At 38.8% G+C, this 20,177-nt stretch overlaps 1 protein-coding gene and 1 pseudogene across 1 annotated transcript; both read right to left on the reverse strand.

The window, feature by feature from the left end:
- Nucleotides 1-20,177, reverse strand: part of LOC115225186 — a 195,309-nt pseudogene that overhangs the window by 100,850 nt on the left and 74,282 nt on the right.
- On the reverse strand, nt 4,884-19,840 carry LOC115225195 (zinc finger protein 93-like). Its single transcript, XM_036514266.1, has 3 exons — nt 19,663-19,840; nt 16,897-17,716; nt 4,884-5,844 (listed from the first exon to the last, which is right to left on the reverse strand). The coding sequence occupies exons 2-3, from the start codon at nt 17,116-17,118 to the stop codon at nt 5,077-5,079; spliced, it is 990 nt and encodes a 329-aa protein (XP_036370159.1). The 5' UTR covers nt 17,119-17,716; nt 19,663-19,840; the 3' UTR covers nt 4,884-5,076.

Genomic DNA, 20,177 nt, shown 5'->3' on the forward strand with positions numbered 1-20,177 from the left:
TGTGTTTCTTTCAATTAATTTTAAATATAACAAAGAATTTAGTAAAATAACTTAGTTATCATTCAGCTAGTGTTAGGTATATAAATTGTGACTAAGGTTTGGTGGAAGACTTTAATTCAAAACTTATGAAAACAAGACTTAGTACTACAGAGCCAGAGCCGGTTTTGGCCGGGTTGGTAACGAAAGGGTTAAAATGTTGCAAACTTAATGGAATATAACACGAGTAAATAAATAATAATTTTTTAAGTCATAAAACTGAAGTATTGTCTATTGAAAGAAACCCTAAATGCTAAATGGTTAAACCAGCCATATCCAGCCCAAATATTCTGCTTGTTTTAAGTTCAAACTGGCCAGAGTTGGCTTTTCACACCTACCCTACAATGTCATTCTAAAAATAAACTATCACATACAGGAGTGGCTGTGTGGTAAGTAGCTTGTTTACCAACGACATGGTTCCGGGTTCAGTCCCACTGCGTGGCACCTTGGGCAAGTGTCTTCTACTATAACCCCGAGCTGACCAATGCCATGTGAGTGGATTTGGTAGACGGAAACTGAAAGAAGCCCGTCGTTTGTCCCCCCAACATCGCTTGACAACCGATGCTGGTGTGTTTACGTCCCCGTTACTTAGCGGTTCGGCAAAAGAGACCGATAGAATAAGTACTGGGCTTACAAAAGAATAAGTCCCGGGGTCGAGTTGCTCGATTAAAGGCGCTGCTCCAGCATGGCCGCAGTCAAATGACTGAAACAAGTAAAAGAGTAAAGAGACATAATTGTAATCTCAAAACATTGTGAATAAATAAGAATTACAATTAATTAATGAGTTAATTGCTGATTAAATTAAATGTCTTTTTTTTTATTTTTGATATAATTACTAACTAGATCAATCATCATCATCATCATCATCATCGTTTAACATCCGCTTTCCATGCTAACATGGGTTGGACGATTTTGACTGAGGGCTGGCGAACCAGATGGCTGCACCAGGCTCCAATCTTGATCTGGCAGAGTTTCTACAGCTGGATGCCCTTCCTAACGCCAACCACTCCGAGAGTGTAGTGGGTGCTTTTACGTGCCACCGGCACGGGGGCCAGTCAGGCGGTACTGAATCCTTTTACACATGCCACCGGCACAGGTGTCTGTAAGGCGATGGTAACGATCACACTCGAATGGTACCCTTTTATGTGCCACCAACACGGAAGCCAGTTGGCTGCTCTGGCAACGATCACGCTCGGATGGTGCTCTTTGCACCCTACTAGCACAGGCACAAGTGCCAGTAAGGCGACGCTGGTAACGATCACGCTCAAATGGTGCCTTTTAAGTGCCACTGGCACAGAAGCCGTTTAGCCGCTCTGTCAATGATCACGCTCGTATGGTGCTCTTTGCACCCTGCTAGCACAGACACCAGTCATCGAATTTGATTTTGATTTTAATTTTGCTTTTGATTGATTATTTTTTCACTGAGTCTGTCATCATCATCATAGGCATTAGGATGGTTGTGTGGTAAGAAGCTTGGCTCAAATCCACATGGTTTTGGGTTCAGTCCCACTGCATGGCACCTTGAACAAGTGTCTTCTACTGTAGCCTCGTGCTAATCAAATCCTTCTGAAAAGATGTGGTAAACTAAATGAAGAAGCCTGTTGTCTCTCTCTCTCTCTCTATATATATATATATATATACACACACACACACATATATATATATATATACACACACACACACATATATATATATATATACACACACACACACATATATATATATATACACACACACACACATATATATATATATACACACACACACACACACATATATATATATACACACACACACACACATATATATATATACACACACACACACATATATATATATATATACACATATATATACATATCTATATATATATATGTACACACACACACACATATATATATATATTATGAAATACAGGTACTACACGTATATATATATATACATATATACACACACATATATATATATACACACATATATATATGTGGACTATAATGGAGAAAGCTATTTATTAATTGAGTATTCCTTGCAAATAACTTGCACCTGCAAGTGCTACCGGTCAGAAACTAAGCATACCGGAAGCCAGCAAGTGTATGGGGTCATCAGGAGAGAATGCGCGCCGTTTCAGCTCCTACCTCTCGACGGCACCAATGTGCACCCTCACTAATACGAAGCCCCATTTGCTAGATCAACTGGTTATCAAATAAAGCTCAATATTCTTGTAGCCATCGCTCATCGTCTCTAAAAGTACTAAAAGAAAGCAATTATTAAAGGGTTGAGTGTCTGGAAATATTTTTTTAAATTCCTGTTCTAAGAAATTTCCTATAATTTTGATTCCTCAAGTGTATTGAATTTTTTAAACTCCACTTTCTTGCAAATTTAAATATTCATTGCATTTCATATTCATTTGCAAAGTCTCTCATTTTCTCTTTAAAGTTTTAATTTGCTATTAATGCCGCCCCGACTGGCCTCTGTGCTGGTGGCACGTAAAAAGCACCATCTGATCATGGCCATTGCCAGCCTCGCCTGGCCCCTGTGCTAGTGGCACATAAAAAGTACCATCCGATCATGGCCGTTTGCCAGCCCGTCTGGCACCTGTGCCAATGGCACATAAAAAGCACCCACTACATTCATGGAGTGGTTGGCGTTAGGAAGGGCATCCAGCCGTAGAAACATTGCCAGATCAGACTGGGCCTGGTGCAGCCTTCTGGCTTCCCAGACCCCAGTTGAACCATCCAACCCATGCCAGCATGGAAAGCGGACGCTAAACGATGATGTATACGTAATGTAAAAACATTATTTCTTGAAAATTTTAAAAGGAGTGGATGTGTGGTAAGTAGCTTGCTTACCAACCACATGGTTCCGGGTTCAGTCCCGAAACCATGTGGTTGGTCAGACAGTAACTTGGTATTTTCCATGGTGTACCTATTTCTTTATTACCCACAAGGGGCCAAACACAGAGAAGACAAACAAGGACAGACAAACGGATTAAGTTGATTATATCGACCCAGTGTGTAACTGGTACTTATTTAATCGACCCTGAAAGGATGAAAGGCAAAGTCGACCTCAGCGGAATTTGAACTCAGAACGTAGCAGCAGACGAAATACCTATTTCTTTATTACCCACAAGGGGCTAAACACAGAGGGGACAAACAAGGACAGGCAAACGGATTTAGTTGATTATATCGACCCCAGTGCGTAACTGGTACTTATTTAATCGACCCCGAAAGGATGAAAGGCAAAGTCGACCTCGGCGGAATTTGAACTCAGAACGTAGCAGCAGACGAAATACCTATTTCTTTATTACCCACAAGGGGCTAAACACAGAGGGGACAAACAAGGACAGACAAACGGATTTAGTTGATTAGATCGACCCCGAAAGGATGAAAGGCAAAGTCCACCTCGGCGGAATTTGAACGTAACGGTAGATGAAATACTTATTTCTTTACTACCCACAAGGGGCTAAACACAGAGGGGACAAAGAAGGACAGACAAACGGATTAAGTCGATTACATCGACCCCAGTGTGTAACTGGTACTTATTTAATCGACCCTGAAAGGATGAAAGGCAAAGTCCACCTCGGCGGAATTTGAACGTAGCGGTAGATGAAATACTTATTTCTTTACTACCCACAAGGGGCTAAACATAGAGAGGACAAACAAGGACAGACAAACGGATTTAGTTGATTAGATCGACCCCGAAAGGATGAAAGGCAAAGTCCACCTTGGCGGAATTTGAACGTAGCGGTAGATGAAATACTTATTTCTTTACTACCCACAAGGGGCTAAACACAGAGGGGACAAAGAAGGACAGACAAATGGATTAAGTCGATTACATCGACCCCAGTGTGTAACTGGTACTTATTTAATCGACCCCGAAGGGATGAAAGGCAAAGTCCACCTCGGCGGAATTTGAACGTAGCGGTAGATGAAATACTTATTTCTTTACTACCCACAAGGGGCTAAACACAGAGGGGACAAAGAAGGACAGACAAACGGATTAAGTCGATTACATCGGCCCCAGTGTGTAACTGGTACTTATTTAATCGACCCCGAAAGGATGAAAGGCAAAGTCGACCTCGGCGGAATTTGAACTCAGAACGTAGCAGCAGACGAAATACCTATTTCTTTACTACTCACAGGGGGCTAAACACAGAGGGGACAAACAAGGACAGACAAACGGATTGAGTTGATTACATCGATCCCAGGGCCATGGAATTGGTTCCTGAAATGAAGAGGGAAGTAGGTTCCTGGAGTTTTGCGATACAACTTCAGGAAGCTGTCTATCACAAAATGAAAGCAAAATCATTACGAAGAGGAATTTTTTGTAAACAAACAAAAATAAAGCATTATAATGACAAAAGTTGTAAGAACTTCTGAAGTTTTAATAAATAAAGTCATGCGAAATGGACGAACAGACATACTCTGTTCTCTGTTACTTGTTTCAGTCATTTGACTGCGGCCATGCTGGAGCACCGCCTTTAGTCGAGCACATCGACCCCCGGGACTTATTCTTTGTAAGCCCAGTACTTATTCTATCGGTCTCTTTTGCCGAACCGCTAATTGACGGGGACGTAAACACACCAGCATCGGTTGTCAAGCGATGCTAGGGGGACAAACACAGACACACAAACATATACACACACTTACATACATATATATATGACAGGCTTCTTTCAGTTTCCGTCTACCAAATCCACTCACAAGGCATTGCTCGGCCCGGGGCTATAGCAGAAGACACTTGCCCAAGATGCCACGCAGTGGGACTGAACCCGGAACCATGTGGTTGGTTAGCAAGCTACACCCATGTAAGGAATTTAAAAAGGAAAAAAATTCTCGAAGTTTTTTTGCGAAAAATTGTACAAAACTGTCCTGATCAAGATGCCTATCTTTCATGACAGGCATGGAATAAACAAAAAATATCAATATTTTTATCAACTTTTATTGACTAAAGGAAGATGACATATTTATAAGGAGTGTTCATCAATACATCAACCTCTTTATATAAAGAAAATCTATGTCAAACAGTGGCAGAATATCGTTAGTTAGGAATGCACAAATGTTTACTTCTCCTTCGAGAGAATGATTTACCACAGGTATTGCAATGGTATGGCTTCTCACCTGTATGAACACGTCTGTGTTTTGTCAGGTTACTACTTAGGGAGAATGATGAGCCACAGGTGTCACAATGAAAGGGCTTCTCCCCTGAATGAATTTGTTTGTGTTTACTGAAATAACTGCTGTCGGAAAAGGATTTACCACAGGTGTCACAACGATATGGCTTCTCACCTGTATGGGTACGTTCGTGTTTAACCAAATTACCTTTCTGAGAGAATAATTTACCACAGATGTCACAGCGATATGGCTTTTCCCCAGTATGAATACGTTTGTGAATAGTCAAGTGGTTACCTGTGGAGAAAGATATACCACAGATATCACAACGATATGGCTTCTCACCTGTATGAGTGCGTTTGTGTTTAGTTAAAACGCCATTTTCAGAGAATGATGTACCACACACATCACAGCAATATGGTTTCTCACCTGTATGAGTACGTCTGTGTTTCACTAAGACAGTATATTGGGTAAATGATTTACCACAGGTGTCACAACGGTATGGCTTCTCACCTGTATGTGTACGCTTGTGTTTAGTCAAATTACCGCTTACAGAGAAAGATGTGCCGCAAATGTCACAGCGATATGGTTTCTCACCTGTATGAATACGTCTGTGATTAGTTAAATGAACAGATTCATGGAATGATTTTCCACAGACATCACAGCAGTATGGCTTCTCACCTGTATGAATGCGTTTGTGTTTAGCAAAATAACTGCCATCAGAAAAAGATTTACCACAGGTGTCACAATGATAAGGCTTCTCACCTGTATGAATAAATTTATGTGTAATAAAGTTACCTCTAAGAGAGAACGCTTTACCACAGATATCACAGCGATAGGCTTTATCACCTGTATGAGTGAATTTGTGCTTTGTTAAGTGTTCATTTCGATGGAACGATTTTCCACAGATATCACAGGAATATGGCCTGTCTCCTGCATGAATACATTTGTGCTTAGTCAAGCTATCTCTTTCAGAGAATGCTTCATCACAGACATCACACTGGTACGATGATTCTCCTTCCTCTTCCTTTAAATCACAAACAACATCAGTCTTTCCAGACGTGTTATTACATAATTTTCCTTCCATAGTTTTCCTCCTCCAAAGAACTATTTTCCCCGTAAGACACCAAAGATTCATTATACGAAGAACATTTCCTTCCAGTCTTTAAAAGATGCTGTACCTCGATGCAACCAATTCTTTGATGCCAATGTCATTTGATATTCTGAAAGAAGAGAGAAATAACAGAGTAAGACAGAGAAGATAGTCAACCGTTTAGCATTTAAAGCAGACGTTATCTAATCCAAATATTTTGCCTATTCTAATATTCAAACTGGACGTATCTAATCTTTCACACTTACCTACAATGTCATTCTAAAAATAAACAATCACATCATTGAAATCTCAAAGCTATGAGATAATCCATGATTAATTCAAAGCAATGGGGATAAATAAGGATTACATTTGACAGAGTAATCTGAATGTGTACATATATGTATATATCATCATCATCATCATCGTTTAACGTCCGTTCTCCATGGGTTGGACGGTTCGACCGGGGATCTGGGAAGCCAGAAGGCTGCACCAAGCTCCAGTCTTATCTGGCAATGTTTCTACAGCTGGATGCCCTTCCTAACGCCAACCACTCCGTGAGTGTAGTGGGTGCTTTTTACGTGCCACCTGCACAGGTGCCAGGCGAGGCTGGCAACGGCCACGGTAGGATTGGTGTATTTTACGTGCCACCGGCACGGAAGCCAGTCGAGGCGGCGCAGGCATCGGCCACGAGTCAGATAGTGCTTTTTACGTACCACCAGACCAGGGGTCCTGGCTGGTTCAATTCGATTTCGATTGCTCCAACATGTCTTCGCAAGCAAAGGGGGTTGGCATGGGTGCCTGTCGTCGGATGAGGTTCTATATCGATTTCGCTTGCCTCAACAGGTCTTTGTGTCCAAGGGAGGAAAGGCATGAATAAGTGGGCTGGGCTCACTTGTCCTGCCTGGTCTTCTCACGTATATATATATATATATATATATATATATATATATATATATATATATATATATATATATATATATATATATATATGTACGTACACACATACACAAAGATAAACTGCTAGATACAACTGAGTGGGCAAAGAAAATATGAGACACTGCCTAGTGTTTTTTTTTATTTTGATAAGCCTGGTACTTATGCTATCAGAATCTTCTTGTGAAACCAGTAAGTTATGGAGATGTAAATAAACGAACAGCAGTTGTGAAGCAGTGATGAGGGAGAAACACAAAGACACACACATAGACTTACATATATACATACATATATAAACGATTGATTTCTTTCAGTTTCTGTCTACAAATTCCACTGACAAGACTTTGGTTGGTCTGAGGCTATAGCAGAGGATACATGTCAAGTCATCACACAGTGGGACTGAACCCAGGACCATGTGTTTTGGAACCAAGTTTGTTACCACATAGCCACACCCACACCTGTGTGTATGGGCGTAAATATGTGTGTGTGTATATATATATATATATATAATATACATACATCTACACATATACATACACATCTATATATATATATACTTGTATATATACTTATATATATATATATATATACACACACACACATATATATATATATATATACATACATATATATATATATATATACATGCATAAATATATATATATATATATATATATATATATATATAAAATGAGATAGGGGTTGTAAATTCAACCCTCCATGGGATAACATATATTCAATATAATTAATGTATTAATGTATTAAGGTATTAATGTATAATATCATTGCTATTGTGTAATGGTTTAATAAAGTATTGATTGGGTATTATCTGATGGTTGATGATTGATTTAGATATATTTCTCCATTTTCTCATTTTGTATATATATATATAATAATAAATATTAGGGAATAAATCCAAATTTACAGGGAAAAATCAGATTTAGGATTAAATCCAATTTTATAGTAAAATATTATATAATATTAATTAGAGACAAAACCACTATTTTGCAAAACAAACAAGGAAAGACTTAATCAATACATAAAATTTTAATAAAAAGTCAAAAAAACCGCCACTACAATTGTTTCTTGTCCTGATCGACAATCTTCAGGTGGACTTCCAATTTACAAGTCAGTTTCAAATTTGAAACTGACTTGTAAATTGGAAGTCCACCTGAAGATTGTCGATGAGGACAAGAAACAATTGTAGTGGCGGTTTTATTAAAATTTTATGTATTGATTAAGTCTTTCCTTGTTTGTTTTGCAAAATAGTGGTTTTGTCTCTAATTAATATTATATATATATATATATATATATATATATATATATATATATATATACATGTAAATTTAAATTTGAAATAATAAGGGTGAAAAATTGAATATTAATTTGAGTAACATCAATTTAAAACCAGTGGTGTAGCATATTGAAAAATCTGATGTTTCAGAAAAAATTATATTACATGCCTATAAGTGGGATAACCTGTAAGTGGACATCCATTATGCTAGAAGAAGATCCGCCAAGGTCTTACCATTACTTTGTTAGTGGTAAGACCATAGCGGATCTTCTTCTAGCAAAATGGATGTCCACTTACAGGTCATCCGTCTTATAGTTTCAGTATTAAAGTGAAAGTATCTGACATTACAATAGAGATATTATCGTTTCACTTTTGACACGTAATACTGAAATAGTGGAGAAGATATGATATTGCTGTGGGCTCGCACTAGGCAAGAAGTTAAAAATTTTGGGGGCCTATGTCACTAAATGGACCCTAAGTAAGGCATGTGTAAAATTTGAATGAAATTGGTTGTGTAGTTCTTAAGTTTTAGGGATTCATAGTGGAGAAGATATGATATTGCTGTGGGCTCGCACTAGGCAAGAAGTTAAAAATTGGGGGGGGGGGGGCTATGACACTACATGGACCCTAAGTAAGGCATGTGTAAAATTTGAATGAAATTGGTTGTGTAGTTCTTAAGTTTTAGGGATTCATAGTGGAGAAGATATGATATTGCTGTGGGCTCGCACTAGGCAAGAAGTTAAAAATGTTTGGGCCTATGACACTAGGTGGACCCTAAGTAAGGCATGAAAATTTGAATGAAATTGGTTGTGTAGTTCTCAAGTTTGAGGGATTCATAGTATAGAAGATATGATACTGCTGTGGGCTCGCACTAGGCAAGAAGTTACAAATTTTTAGCACATGACACTAGATGGACCCTAAGTAAGGCATGTGTAAAATTTGAAAGAAATTGGTTGAGTAGTTCTCAAGTTTTAGGGATTTACACAGACACACACACATTCTCATCTTTATATATACAGAGCTGTACATATCGTCAGTAAATCGTAAATTCCAAAGAGACGTTTACTTTAAATTACCGAGTAATTAGATAAAGGTTGTTATGGCTGGTTCAAGGCTTATCTAGGGTTTCACAACCATAAAGACCTTAGCTTTAGACACATCTCTTCACACCTGAACGGCCAATCTCGAATATTATCTAGCCATACGATATTGGTTACCTGGTCCGATGAGACGTGTCTAAAGCTAAGGACTTGATGGGTGCGAAACCCTACGTAAAACTACGAACTGGCCATAGCTAACATTGTATGTGTGGGTGTGTGTAAATATACATATATATATATGTGTGTGTGTGTGCGCGCGTATGTGAGTGTTGTGTGGAGGCGTATGTGTGTGTGTCCTTTGGTATGTACGATTCTCTGTGTGTGTGTGTGTGTGTAAATATACATATGTACATGCGTGTGTGTGTGTGTGTGTGCGTGCTTTGGTATGTACGATTCTGTGTGTGTGTGTGTGTGTGTAAATATACATATGTACATGTGTGTGTGTTATGTATGTGTGTGTGTATGTGAGTGTGTGTGTATGTGAGTGCGTGCTTTGGTATTTACGATTCTGTGTGTGTATGTGTAAATATACATATATATATATATATATATATGTGTGTGTGTGTGTGTGTGGGTGTGTGCGCGTATGTGAGTGTTGTGTGTGGAGGCGTATCTGTGTGTGTGCTTTGGTATATACGATTCTGTGTGTATGTGTGTGTGTATAAAATAAAATACATTTCACTTTGGGTTTTTCCGTAGAAGCAAATGACAGCTCGATTCTGTTTCCTGCTTGGAAATTTACAGATCTTACAAACACAAACGAATCAGGTAAGAACAAATATGCAAAGCTTTCTTTTCTTCAACTTTAAAATAAGAAATTACTGGCATAATTCTACTGTTTTGGGGTTTTTTTTCGGCAATCTTTCGTCCCCAGTAGACCTTTCCGTCGATTTCCGTAAAAAAATTTTTTTTTTTACATATGGGCTTGAGGGAACTTTTGAAGTAATGAGAGCGAAAGAGACTAAAGAGAAAGCGATTGTATGACGAGGGAAGTTCTTTTGAAGTTACCGTCCAGGGGAAGCATTGATGGACATGTGTGTGTGCGTGCGTGTGTGTGTGTGTGTGTGTTTGATGGGGTGTGGGAGACAGACAGTATGTTGTGTAAGTGAAGTGCTTCTGTTAGTGTGTGTGAAAGTAAGAGATAACTGAAATTTTTTACTCGGTGTATGTGTATATGTATGTATATTACTTCAAAAGTTCCCGCAAGCCCATATGTAAAAACAATATATTTTTTTACGGAAATCGACGGAAAGGTCTACAAGAGACGAAAGATCGCCTTTTTTTCCTGTTCTTTTGAGAAATCTGACATCGCGAGACCAAAATTCCGCTATAATGTGTAGAATGTATCTTACCTGCTATTGATATAAGGGTCAGTATTTATAGTGAAACCATTTAAAGTATATTAAATGTTCTTCCAAGAACACAGAAGACGAATCAGATTTTCGTTGAGGGAAGTTTTTGGGTTAAGAAAAAGTAGTTTTTAAAAAGCGACTCGGAAACCGAAATAGCGAAATGTTTTGAGGCTGTGTATTCGTGTGTGTGTGTAATAGTTTTGAGGAAGAATATGAATAATTAGAAATTCTTTCGCAAATTTAAGGTTTGCGTTTGGAAGAGGTCAACAGAAAGTTGAAACAAAAAATAAAAATATGGAATCTTTTCGGTTTGAACGGCAGTTTTTAACATAATTTCTAGGTAACTAAAAAATTTTAAATATGGGATCTTTTCGGTTTGACCGGCAGTTTTTAAAAATAATTTCCACGTAACTAAACACTTTTAAACTTCGTATACTGGTAGAATGTGTTTATAAAACATCTTTTTCTCTTGGCTTTATTGAGAAAATTCTATAGTTTGAAAGATATTTGTTGTTTTTCTTCTTCAATTTCTGCAATTTCAACCAATCACTGACGTCTATTGAGGTGAAAACATTCTGTGCCATATGAATATATCCCTCGTTTAAGAAACAGATTGGGTTTATTTACATTTCTGAGGAAAAAAAGATACCCTTCCCCCACCCCTAACGGATCTTTTCGCTTTGAACGGCAGTTTTTAAAAATAATTTCCACGTAACTAAACACTTTTAAACTTCGATTACTGGTAGAATATGTTTAAAACATCTTTTTCTCTTGGCTTTATTGAGAAAATTCTATAGTTTGTAAGATATTTGGGATCTTTTCGGTTTGAACGGCAGTTTTTTAAAATAATTTCCACGTAACTAAACACTTTTAAACTTCGTATACTGGTAGAATGTGTTTATAAAACATCTTTTTCTCTTGGCTTTATTGAGAAAATCCTATAGTTTGTAAGATATTTGGGATCTTTTCGGTTTGACCGGCAGTTTTTTAAAATAATTTCCACGTAACTAAACACTTTTAAACTTCGTATACAGGTAGAATGTGTTTATAAAACATCTTTTTCTCTTGGCTTTATTGAGAAAATCCTATAGTTTGTAAGATATTTGGGATCTTTTCGGTTTGAACGGCAGTTTTTTAAAATAATTTCCACGTAACTAAACACTTTTAAACTTCTTATACTGGTAGAATGTGTTTATAAAACATCTTTTTCTCTTGGCTTTATTGAGAAAATTCTATAGTTTGTAAGATATTTGGGATCTTTTCGGTTTGAACGGCAGTTTTTTAAAATAATTTCCACGTAACTAAACACTTTTAAACTTCCTATACTGGTAGAATATGTTTATAAAACATCTTTTTCTCTTGGCTTTATTGAGAAAATTCTATAGTTTGTAAGATATTTGGGATCTTTTCGGTTTGAACGGCAGTTTTTTAAAATAATTTCCACGTAACTAAACACTTTTAAACTTCCTATACTGGTAGAATGTGTTTATAAAACATCTTTTTCTCTTGGCTTTATTGAGAAAATTCTATAGTTTGTAAGATATTTGGATCTTTTCGGTTTGAACGGCAGTTTTTTAAAATAATTTCCACGTAACTAAACACTTTTAAACTTCGTATACTGGTAGAATGTGTTTATAAAACATCTTTTTCTCTTGGCTTTATTGAGAAAATCCTATAGTTTGTAAGATATTTGGGATCTTTTCGGTTTGACCGGCAGTTTTTTAAAATAATTTCCACGTAACTAAACACTTTTAAACTTCGTATACAGGTAGAATGTGTTTATAAAACATCTTTTTCTCTTGGCTTTATTGAGAAAATCCTATAGTTTGTAAGATATTTGGGATCTTTTCGGTTTGAACGGCAGTTTTTTAAAATAATTTCCACGTAACTAAACACTTTTAAACTTCTTATACTGGTAGAATGTGTTTATAAAACATCTTTTTCTCTTGGCTTTATTGAGAAAATTCTATAGTTTGTAAGATATTTGTTTTTTTTCTTCAATTTCTGCAATTTCAACCAATCACTGACGTCTATTGAGGTGAAAACACGTCTTCTGCTGAGTCTAGTAGTTATTCTGTCATTCTCTTTTTGCCGAAGTTCTAAGTTATAGGGACAGAAACACACCAACACCGGTTTTAAAGCAAGGATGGGGGAAAAAACATATGCACAAACACACACATACTGCATAGCCCCAGCCCATTCAAAATACCTTGGATTTCAAAACAACCCGCTGTGCTTGAGGAGACCTATTGAGTCAAGTACATGAAGATCGAAATAAATATCAAATGGAAATTGTAGTTGTGATACCTGTGCCGGTAGTACATAAAAAGCACCATCCGAACGTGGTTGATGCCAGCGCCGGCCCGACTGGCTTCTGTGCCCGTGGCACGTAAAAAGCACCATCCGAACGTGGCCGATGCCAGCGCCGCCTTGACTGGCTTCTGTGCCGGTGGCACATAAAAAGCACCATCCGAACGTGGCTGATGCCAGCGCCGCCTTGACTGGCTTCTGTACCGGTGGCACGTAAAAAGCACCATCCGAACGTGGCCGATGCCAGCGCCGCCTTGACTGGTTTCTGTGCCGGTGGCACATAAAAAGCACCATCCGAACGTGGCTGATGCCAGCGCCGCCTTGACTGGCTTCTGTACCGGTGGCACGTAAAAAGCACCATCCGAACGTGGCCGATGCCAGCGCCGCCTTGACTGGCTTCTGTGCCGGTGGCACATAAAAAGCACCATCCGAACGTGGCTGATGCCAGCGCCGCCTTGACTGGCTTCTGTACCGGTGGCACATAAAAAGCACCATCCGAACGTGGCTGATGCCAGCGCCGCCTTGACTGGCTTCTGTGCCGGTGGCACGTAAAAAGCACCATCCGAACGTGGCCGATGCCAGCACCGCCTTGACTGGCTTCTGTGCCAGTGGTACATAAAAAGCACCATCCGAACGTGGCTGATGTCAGCGCCGCCTCGACTGGCTTCTGTGCCGGTGGCACATAAAAAGCACCATCCGAACGTGGCCGATGCCAGCGCCGCCTTGACTGGCTTCCGTGCCAGTGGTACATAAAAAGCACCATCCGAACGTGGCCGATGACAGCGCCACCTTGACTGGCTTCCGTGCCAGTGACACGTAAAAAGCACCATCCGATCGTGGCTGATGCCAGACTCCGCTGGCACCTGTGCCGGTGGCACGTAAATAGCACCCACTACACTCACGGAGTGGTTGGCATTAGGAATGGGCATCCAGCTGTAGAAACATTGCCAGATCAGACTGGAGCCTGGTGCAGCCTCCTGGCTTCCCAGACCTCGGTCGAACCGTCCAACCCGTGCTAGCACGGAAAACGGACATTAAACGATGATGATGATGATGATATATATATATATATAGATAGGCTTCTTTCTGTTACCATTTACTACATGTTTTCAGAAAGATTTGGTTCACCCATGGCTATAGTAGAAAACACTTGTTCAAGATGCCATGCAGTGGGACTGAACCCAAAGCCATGTGGATGGGAGCCATGCTGGTGCCTATGATGATGATGACAAACTCAGGGAAAAAAAATTAGCAATATTCATCTAGTTAGTAATTATATCAACAACAACAAAAAAATATATTCAATTTAATCAACAATTAACTCTTTAATTAATTGTAATTCTTATTTATTCACAATGTTTGGAAATAATTATACATTTTGTCTCGAAGTTTTGAGATTACAATGATGGGATTGTTTATTTTCAGAATGATATTGAAGGGTCGGTGTGAGGGGCCAGATGCGGCTGATTTAAACTTCAAACAAGGTACAAAATTTAGCTACTCTCTCTTCTACTTGTTTCAGTCATTTGACTGCGGCCATGCTGGAGCACTGCCTTTAGTCGAGCAAATCGACCCCGGGACTTATTCTTTGTAAGCCTAGTACTTATTCTATCGGTCACTTTTGCCGAACTGCTAAGTTTACTCTTTTACTTGTTTCAGTCATTTGACTGCGGCCATGCTGGAGCACCGCCTTTAGTCGAGCAAATTGACCCCAGGACTTATTCTTTGTAAGCCTAGTACTTATTCTATCGGTCACTTTTGCCGAACCGCTAAGTTTACTCTTTTACTTGTTTTAGTCATTTGACTGCGGCCATGCTGTAGCACCGCCTTTAGTCGAGCAAATCGACCCCAGGACTTATTCTTTTGTAAGCCCAGTACTTATTCTGTCGGTCTATTTTGCCGAACTGCTAAGTGACGGGGACGTAAACACACCAGCATCGGTTGTCAAGCAATGCTAGGGGGACACACAGACACACACGCACATATATACATATATATATACGACGGGCTTCTTTCAGTTTCCGTCTACCAAATCCACTCACAAGGCATTGGTCAGCCCGAGGCTATAGCAGAAGACACTTGCCCAAGATGCCATGCAGTGGGACTGAACCCGGAACCATGTGGTTGGTAAGCAAGCTACTTACCACACAGCCACTCCTGTTATGATTCTGTATGAATACATACATATTTAGTTGTTATAATCTGGAGAGAATGATTTACCACAGGTATCACAATGATATGGCTTCTCAGCTGTATGAACAGGTGTTTCGTTAATGCCCTCCCATGTGAGGATTTATTACAGATTTCACAATATGGCTCTCACCTGTATGGGTGCGCTTGTGCTTAACCAATTTGCTTTTACAAGAGAATAATTTACCACAGGTATCACAGCGATATGGTTTTTCCCCAGTATGAATACGTTTGTGAATAGTCAAGTAACTACCTGTAGAGAATGATTTACCACAGGTATCACAGCTATATGGCTTCTCACCTGTATGAACAGGTGTTTCGTTAATGCCCTCCCATGTGAGGATTTATTACAGATTTCACAATATGGCTCTCACCTGTATGGGTGCGCTTGTGCTTAACCAATTTGCTTTTACAAGAGAATAATTTACCACAGGTATCACAGCGATATGGTTTTTCCCCAGTATGAATACGTTTGTGAATAGTCAAGTAACTACCTGTAGAGAATGATTTACCACAGGTATCACAGCTATATGGCTTCTCACCTGTATGAATACGTTTGTGATATTTCAAGTAATCAGCTGCAGAAAATGATTTACCACAGGTGTCACAACGATATGGTTTTTTTTCCAGTATGAATATGTTTGTGATTAGATAAGTGACTACCTGAAGAAAATGATTTACCACAGGTGTCACAATGATAGGGCTTCTCACCTGTATGAATGCGCTTGTGATTAGTCAAAGTGCTATTCGTACAGAATGATTTATCACAGATATCACAACAGTATGGCTTCTCACCTGTATGAATACGTTTGTGAGTTTTCATGTTATCGGTGGCAGAAAATGATTTGCCACAGATGTCACAATGATATGGTTTTTCACCTGTATGAATACGTTTGTGAACAGTCAAGCGACAACCTACAGAGAATGATTTACCACAGGTGTCGCAATGATAGGGCTTCTCACCTGTATGAACGCGTATGTGATTAGTTAAAGCACCATTTGTACAGAATGATTTACCACAGATATCACAGCAATATGGTTTCTCACCTGTATGAATACGTTTGTGTGTTTTCAACTGATCGGCTGTAGAAAATGATTTACCACAGGTGTTACAACGATATGGCTTCTCGCCTGTATGTGTACGCTTGTGTTTTGTCAAGTAGGAGCTTGCAGAGAATGATGTGCCGCAGATGTCACAGTGATATGGTTTCTCACCTGTATGAATACGCCTGTGTTCAGTTAAAGGAACATAGAATGATTTACCACAGGTGTCACAATGATAGGGCTTCTCACCTGTATGAATGCGCTTGTGTATAGAAAAAGAATTACTGCCAGAGAAAGATTTACCACAGATATCACAGCGATATGGTTTCTCACCTGTATGAATACGCATATGCATGTCTAGGTTCGACTGTCGAGTTAGCGCTTTACCACAGATATTACAGTTATAAGCTTTACCACCTGTATGAGTGAGTTTGTGTCTTGTTAAGTGATAATTTCGATGGAACGATTTTCCACAGATATCACAGGAAAATGGCCTGTCTCCTGCATGAATACATTTGTGCTTAGTCAAGCTATCTCCTTCAGAGAATGCTTCATCACAGACATCACACTGGTACGATGATTCTCCTTCCTCTTCCTTTAATTCACAAACAACATCAGTCTTTTCAGACGTGTTATTACATAATTTTCCTTCCATAATTTCCCTTCTCTTTTCTACAATTTACAGGTGTTTTCCTTGTTTCCGTTCTTTTTATATACTGATCCTAATAAATATATTTCTTTTCAAAATATAATTATTTGCAACACAACCAGTTTTAGTACCAAAAGGCAATCTTTACACCCAACTTAATGTAGCTGTCTTGTTAGAATGTTGAATATTGTGATATTGGCCTTCACAGGTCTACACATATAAATGCTTGCTGCATAAAACCACAAATATATATCAGACACATAGCAGAGAAGAATCATCTGGTATGGGCGCCTGAAGGATTCTTATCAATTGTGATCATTGCCAATGTTTGAAGATGCTGCAAGGTCTTTCACACAGACACACAGACAGAATATGTTTGTCCAGTTTTGTTAGAATGACAAATGAAAATCTTCTCCTAAGCATTCAAGTCCTTGAAGAAGAAGAAGAGACCTGCTGCTGCCTATTACAAATTGTCTCGGCTCCAAAGAACTATTTTCCTGTAAGACACCAAAGATCCATTCTACGAAGAACATTTCCTTCCAGTCTTTAAAAGATGCTGTACCTCGATGCAACCAATTCTTTGATGCCAATGTCATTTGATATTCTGAAAGAAGAGAGAAATAACAGAGTAAGACAGAGAAGATAGTCAACCGTTTAGCATTTAAAGCAAATGTTATCAGGCCCAAGTATTTTACCTGTTTTAATGTTCAAACTGCACATATCTGGCCTCTCACACCTCTAATATATACACTCTTTACTCTTTTACTTGTTTCAGTCATTTGACTGCAGCCATGCTGGAGCACCGCCTTTGATCAAGCAACTCGACCCCGGGACTTATTCTTTTGTAAGCCCAGTACTTATTTTATCGGTCTCTTTTGCCGAACCGCTAAGTAACGGGGACATAAACACACCAGCATCGGTTGTGAAGCAATGCTAGGGGGACAAACACACATACATACATATATATATATATATATATATATATATATATATATATATATATATATATATATATATACGACAGGCTTCTTTCAGTTCCGTCTACCAAATCCACTCACAAGGCTTTGGTCGGCCTGAGGCTATAGTAGAAGACAGTTGCCCAAGGTGCCACGCAGTGGGACTGAACCTGGAACCATGTGGTTGGTAAACAAGCTACTTACCACACAGCCACTCCTATATATATATATACAATGTTTTTCTAAAAATAAACAATCACATCTTCAAAATCTCAAAGCTATGAGATAATCCATGATTAATTCAAAGCAATGGCGATAAATAAGGATTACATTTGACAGAGCAATCTGAATGCTAAAGGATTAATTCTTCAGTATTTAATCTGAAGAAGTGCTTGGTTCGAACCGTAAAACAACTTTCTTTGCCTTCCATTAGCGTCTTTTAATACTTTCCATGTGTCACGTCCTCGCGTTATTCTTTTTCCTTCGCTTTGTATATATATATGCGCAGGAGTGGCTGTGTGGTAAGTAGCTTGCTAACCAACCACATGCTTCCAGGTTCAGTCCCACTGGGTGGCATCTTGAGCAAGTCTCTTCTGCTATAGCCCCGGGCCGACCAATGCCTTGTGAGTGGATTTGGTAGACGGAAACTGAAAGAAGCCTGTCGTATATATGTATATATACGTAGGTGCAGGAGTGACTGTGAGGTAAGTAGCTTGCTAACCAACCACATGCTTCCAGGTTCAGTCCCACTGGGTGGCATCTTGAGCAAGTCTCTTCTGCTATAGCCCCGGGCCGACCAATGCCTTGTGAGTGGATTTGGTAGACGGAAACTGAAAGAAGCCTGTCGTATATATATGTATGTGTGTGTGTTTGTCCCCCTAGCATTGTTTGAGAACCGATGCTGGTGAGTTTACGTCCCCGTCACTTAGCGGTTCGGCAAAAAAGAGACCGATAGAATAAGTACAAGGCGGTGCTCCAGCATGGCCGCAGTCAAATGACAAACAAGTAAAAGAGTAAGGAGTATATGTGTGTGTGTATACATACCATACATAGGTAGATAGATAGATAGATAGATAGATAGATATAGATAGATAGATAAAGTGAAAGATAGATAGATAGCTAAATAGGTAGGTAGGTAGATAGATAAATAGATAGATAGATAGATAGGTAGGTAGGTAGATAGATAGAAAGTAGATAGAAAGATAGATAGATAGATAGATAGATAGATTGATAAATAGATAGATAGAAAGATAGATAGATAAATAGATAGATAGATAAAGTGAAAGATAGATAGATAGTGGATGGATGGACGTACGGATAGATATACAGACAGAAAGATGCGTGTAGTTCTGGAATAGTTGTCCTTCGAAGTCCCATACCTCACGGGAGGATTGGGGAGCAAAATTGTAAGGTAAAAAACCCCCGCAAAATTGCAAGGCCGTCTTCGTTTCGTAGGGAAGCAAAATAATAATTTCTAATGAATGAAACACAAAATATTAAATGACAGAAAACTTTTTTTTTTTCATTACTTTTCTTTTGTGGCATGGGACGTCGAGAGGCCGAATTTCGCTAAAATGTATATAGGGTATCTTACCTGTTATCGATGAAAAGCCAGTGTTTCCAGTGAAATCGTTTAAATAACAGTAAAGTCCTTGCAATGAGTCCAAAAGGCAAATTATAATAACATCGTTATTTCCGTTGATTGAAATTTTGATTTGAAAAGAAAGAAATTTGTAAAAGGCGAAACGGAAACGACGAAACGCATACGGGTTCCCTCTTTCACTCTGCGTGTGTCTGTGTAATTATGTACATACGTACATACATACATCTGTACATACACACATACATATACATACATACATTCATACATACGTTCATACGTACATACATACATACATAAATACGTACGTACGTACATACATACATTCATACGTACGTACATACATACATACAAAATACATACATACATTCATACATACACACATACATTCATAAATACGTTCATACATACGTACGTACATACATACGTACGTACATACATACGTACGTACATACATACACATACATTCGTACGTACGTACATACATACGTTCATACATTCATACGAAC

This window comes from Octopus sinensis, linkage group LG27, assembly GCF_006345805.1.
Source record: "Octopus sinensis linkage group LG27, ASM634580v1, whole genome shotgun sequence".
Classification (NCBI taxonomy): domain Eukaryota; kingdom Metazoa; phylum Mollusca; class Cephalopoda; order Octopoda; family Octopodidae; genus Octopus; species Octopus sinensis.

Bases quoted from the DNA above. Each gene is read 5' to 3' on its own strand.
- LOC115225195 (XM_036514266.1), bottom strand. From the start codon at position 17,118: ATGGAAGGAAAATTATGTAATAACACGTCTGAAAAGACTGATGTTGTT. The intron at 5,845-16,896 runs AAACTCACTCAT...TTTGCTAAACAC, and splicing joins ATTATCACTTAACAAGACAC to AAACGCATTCATACAGGTGA.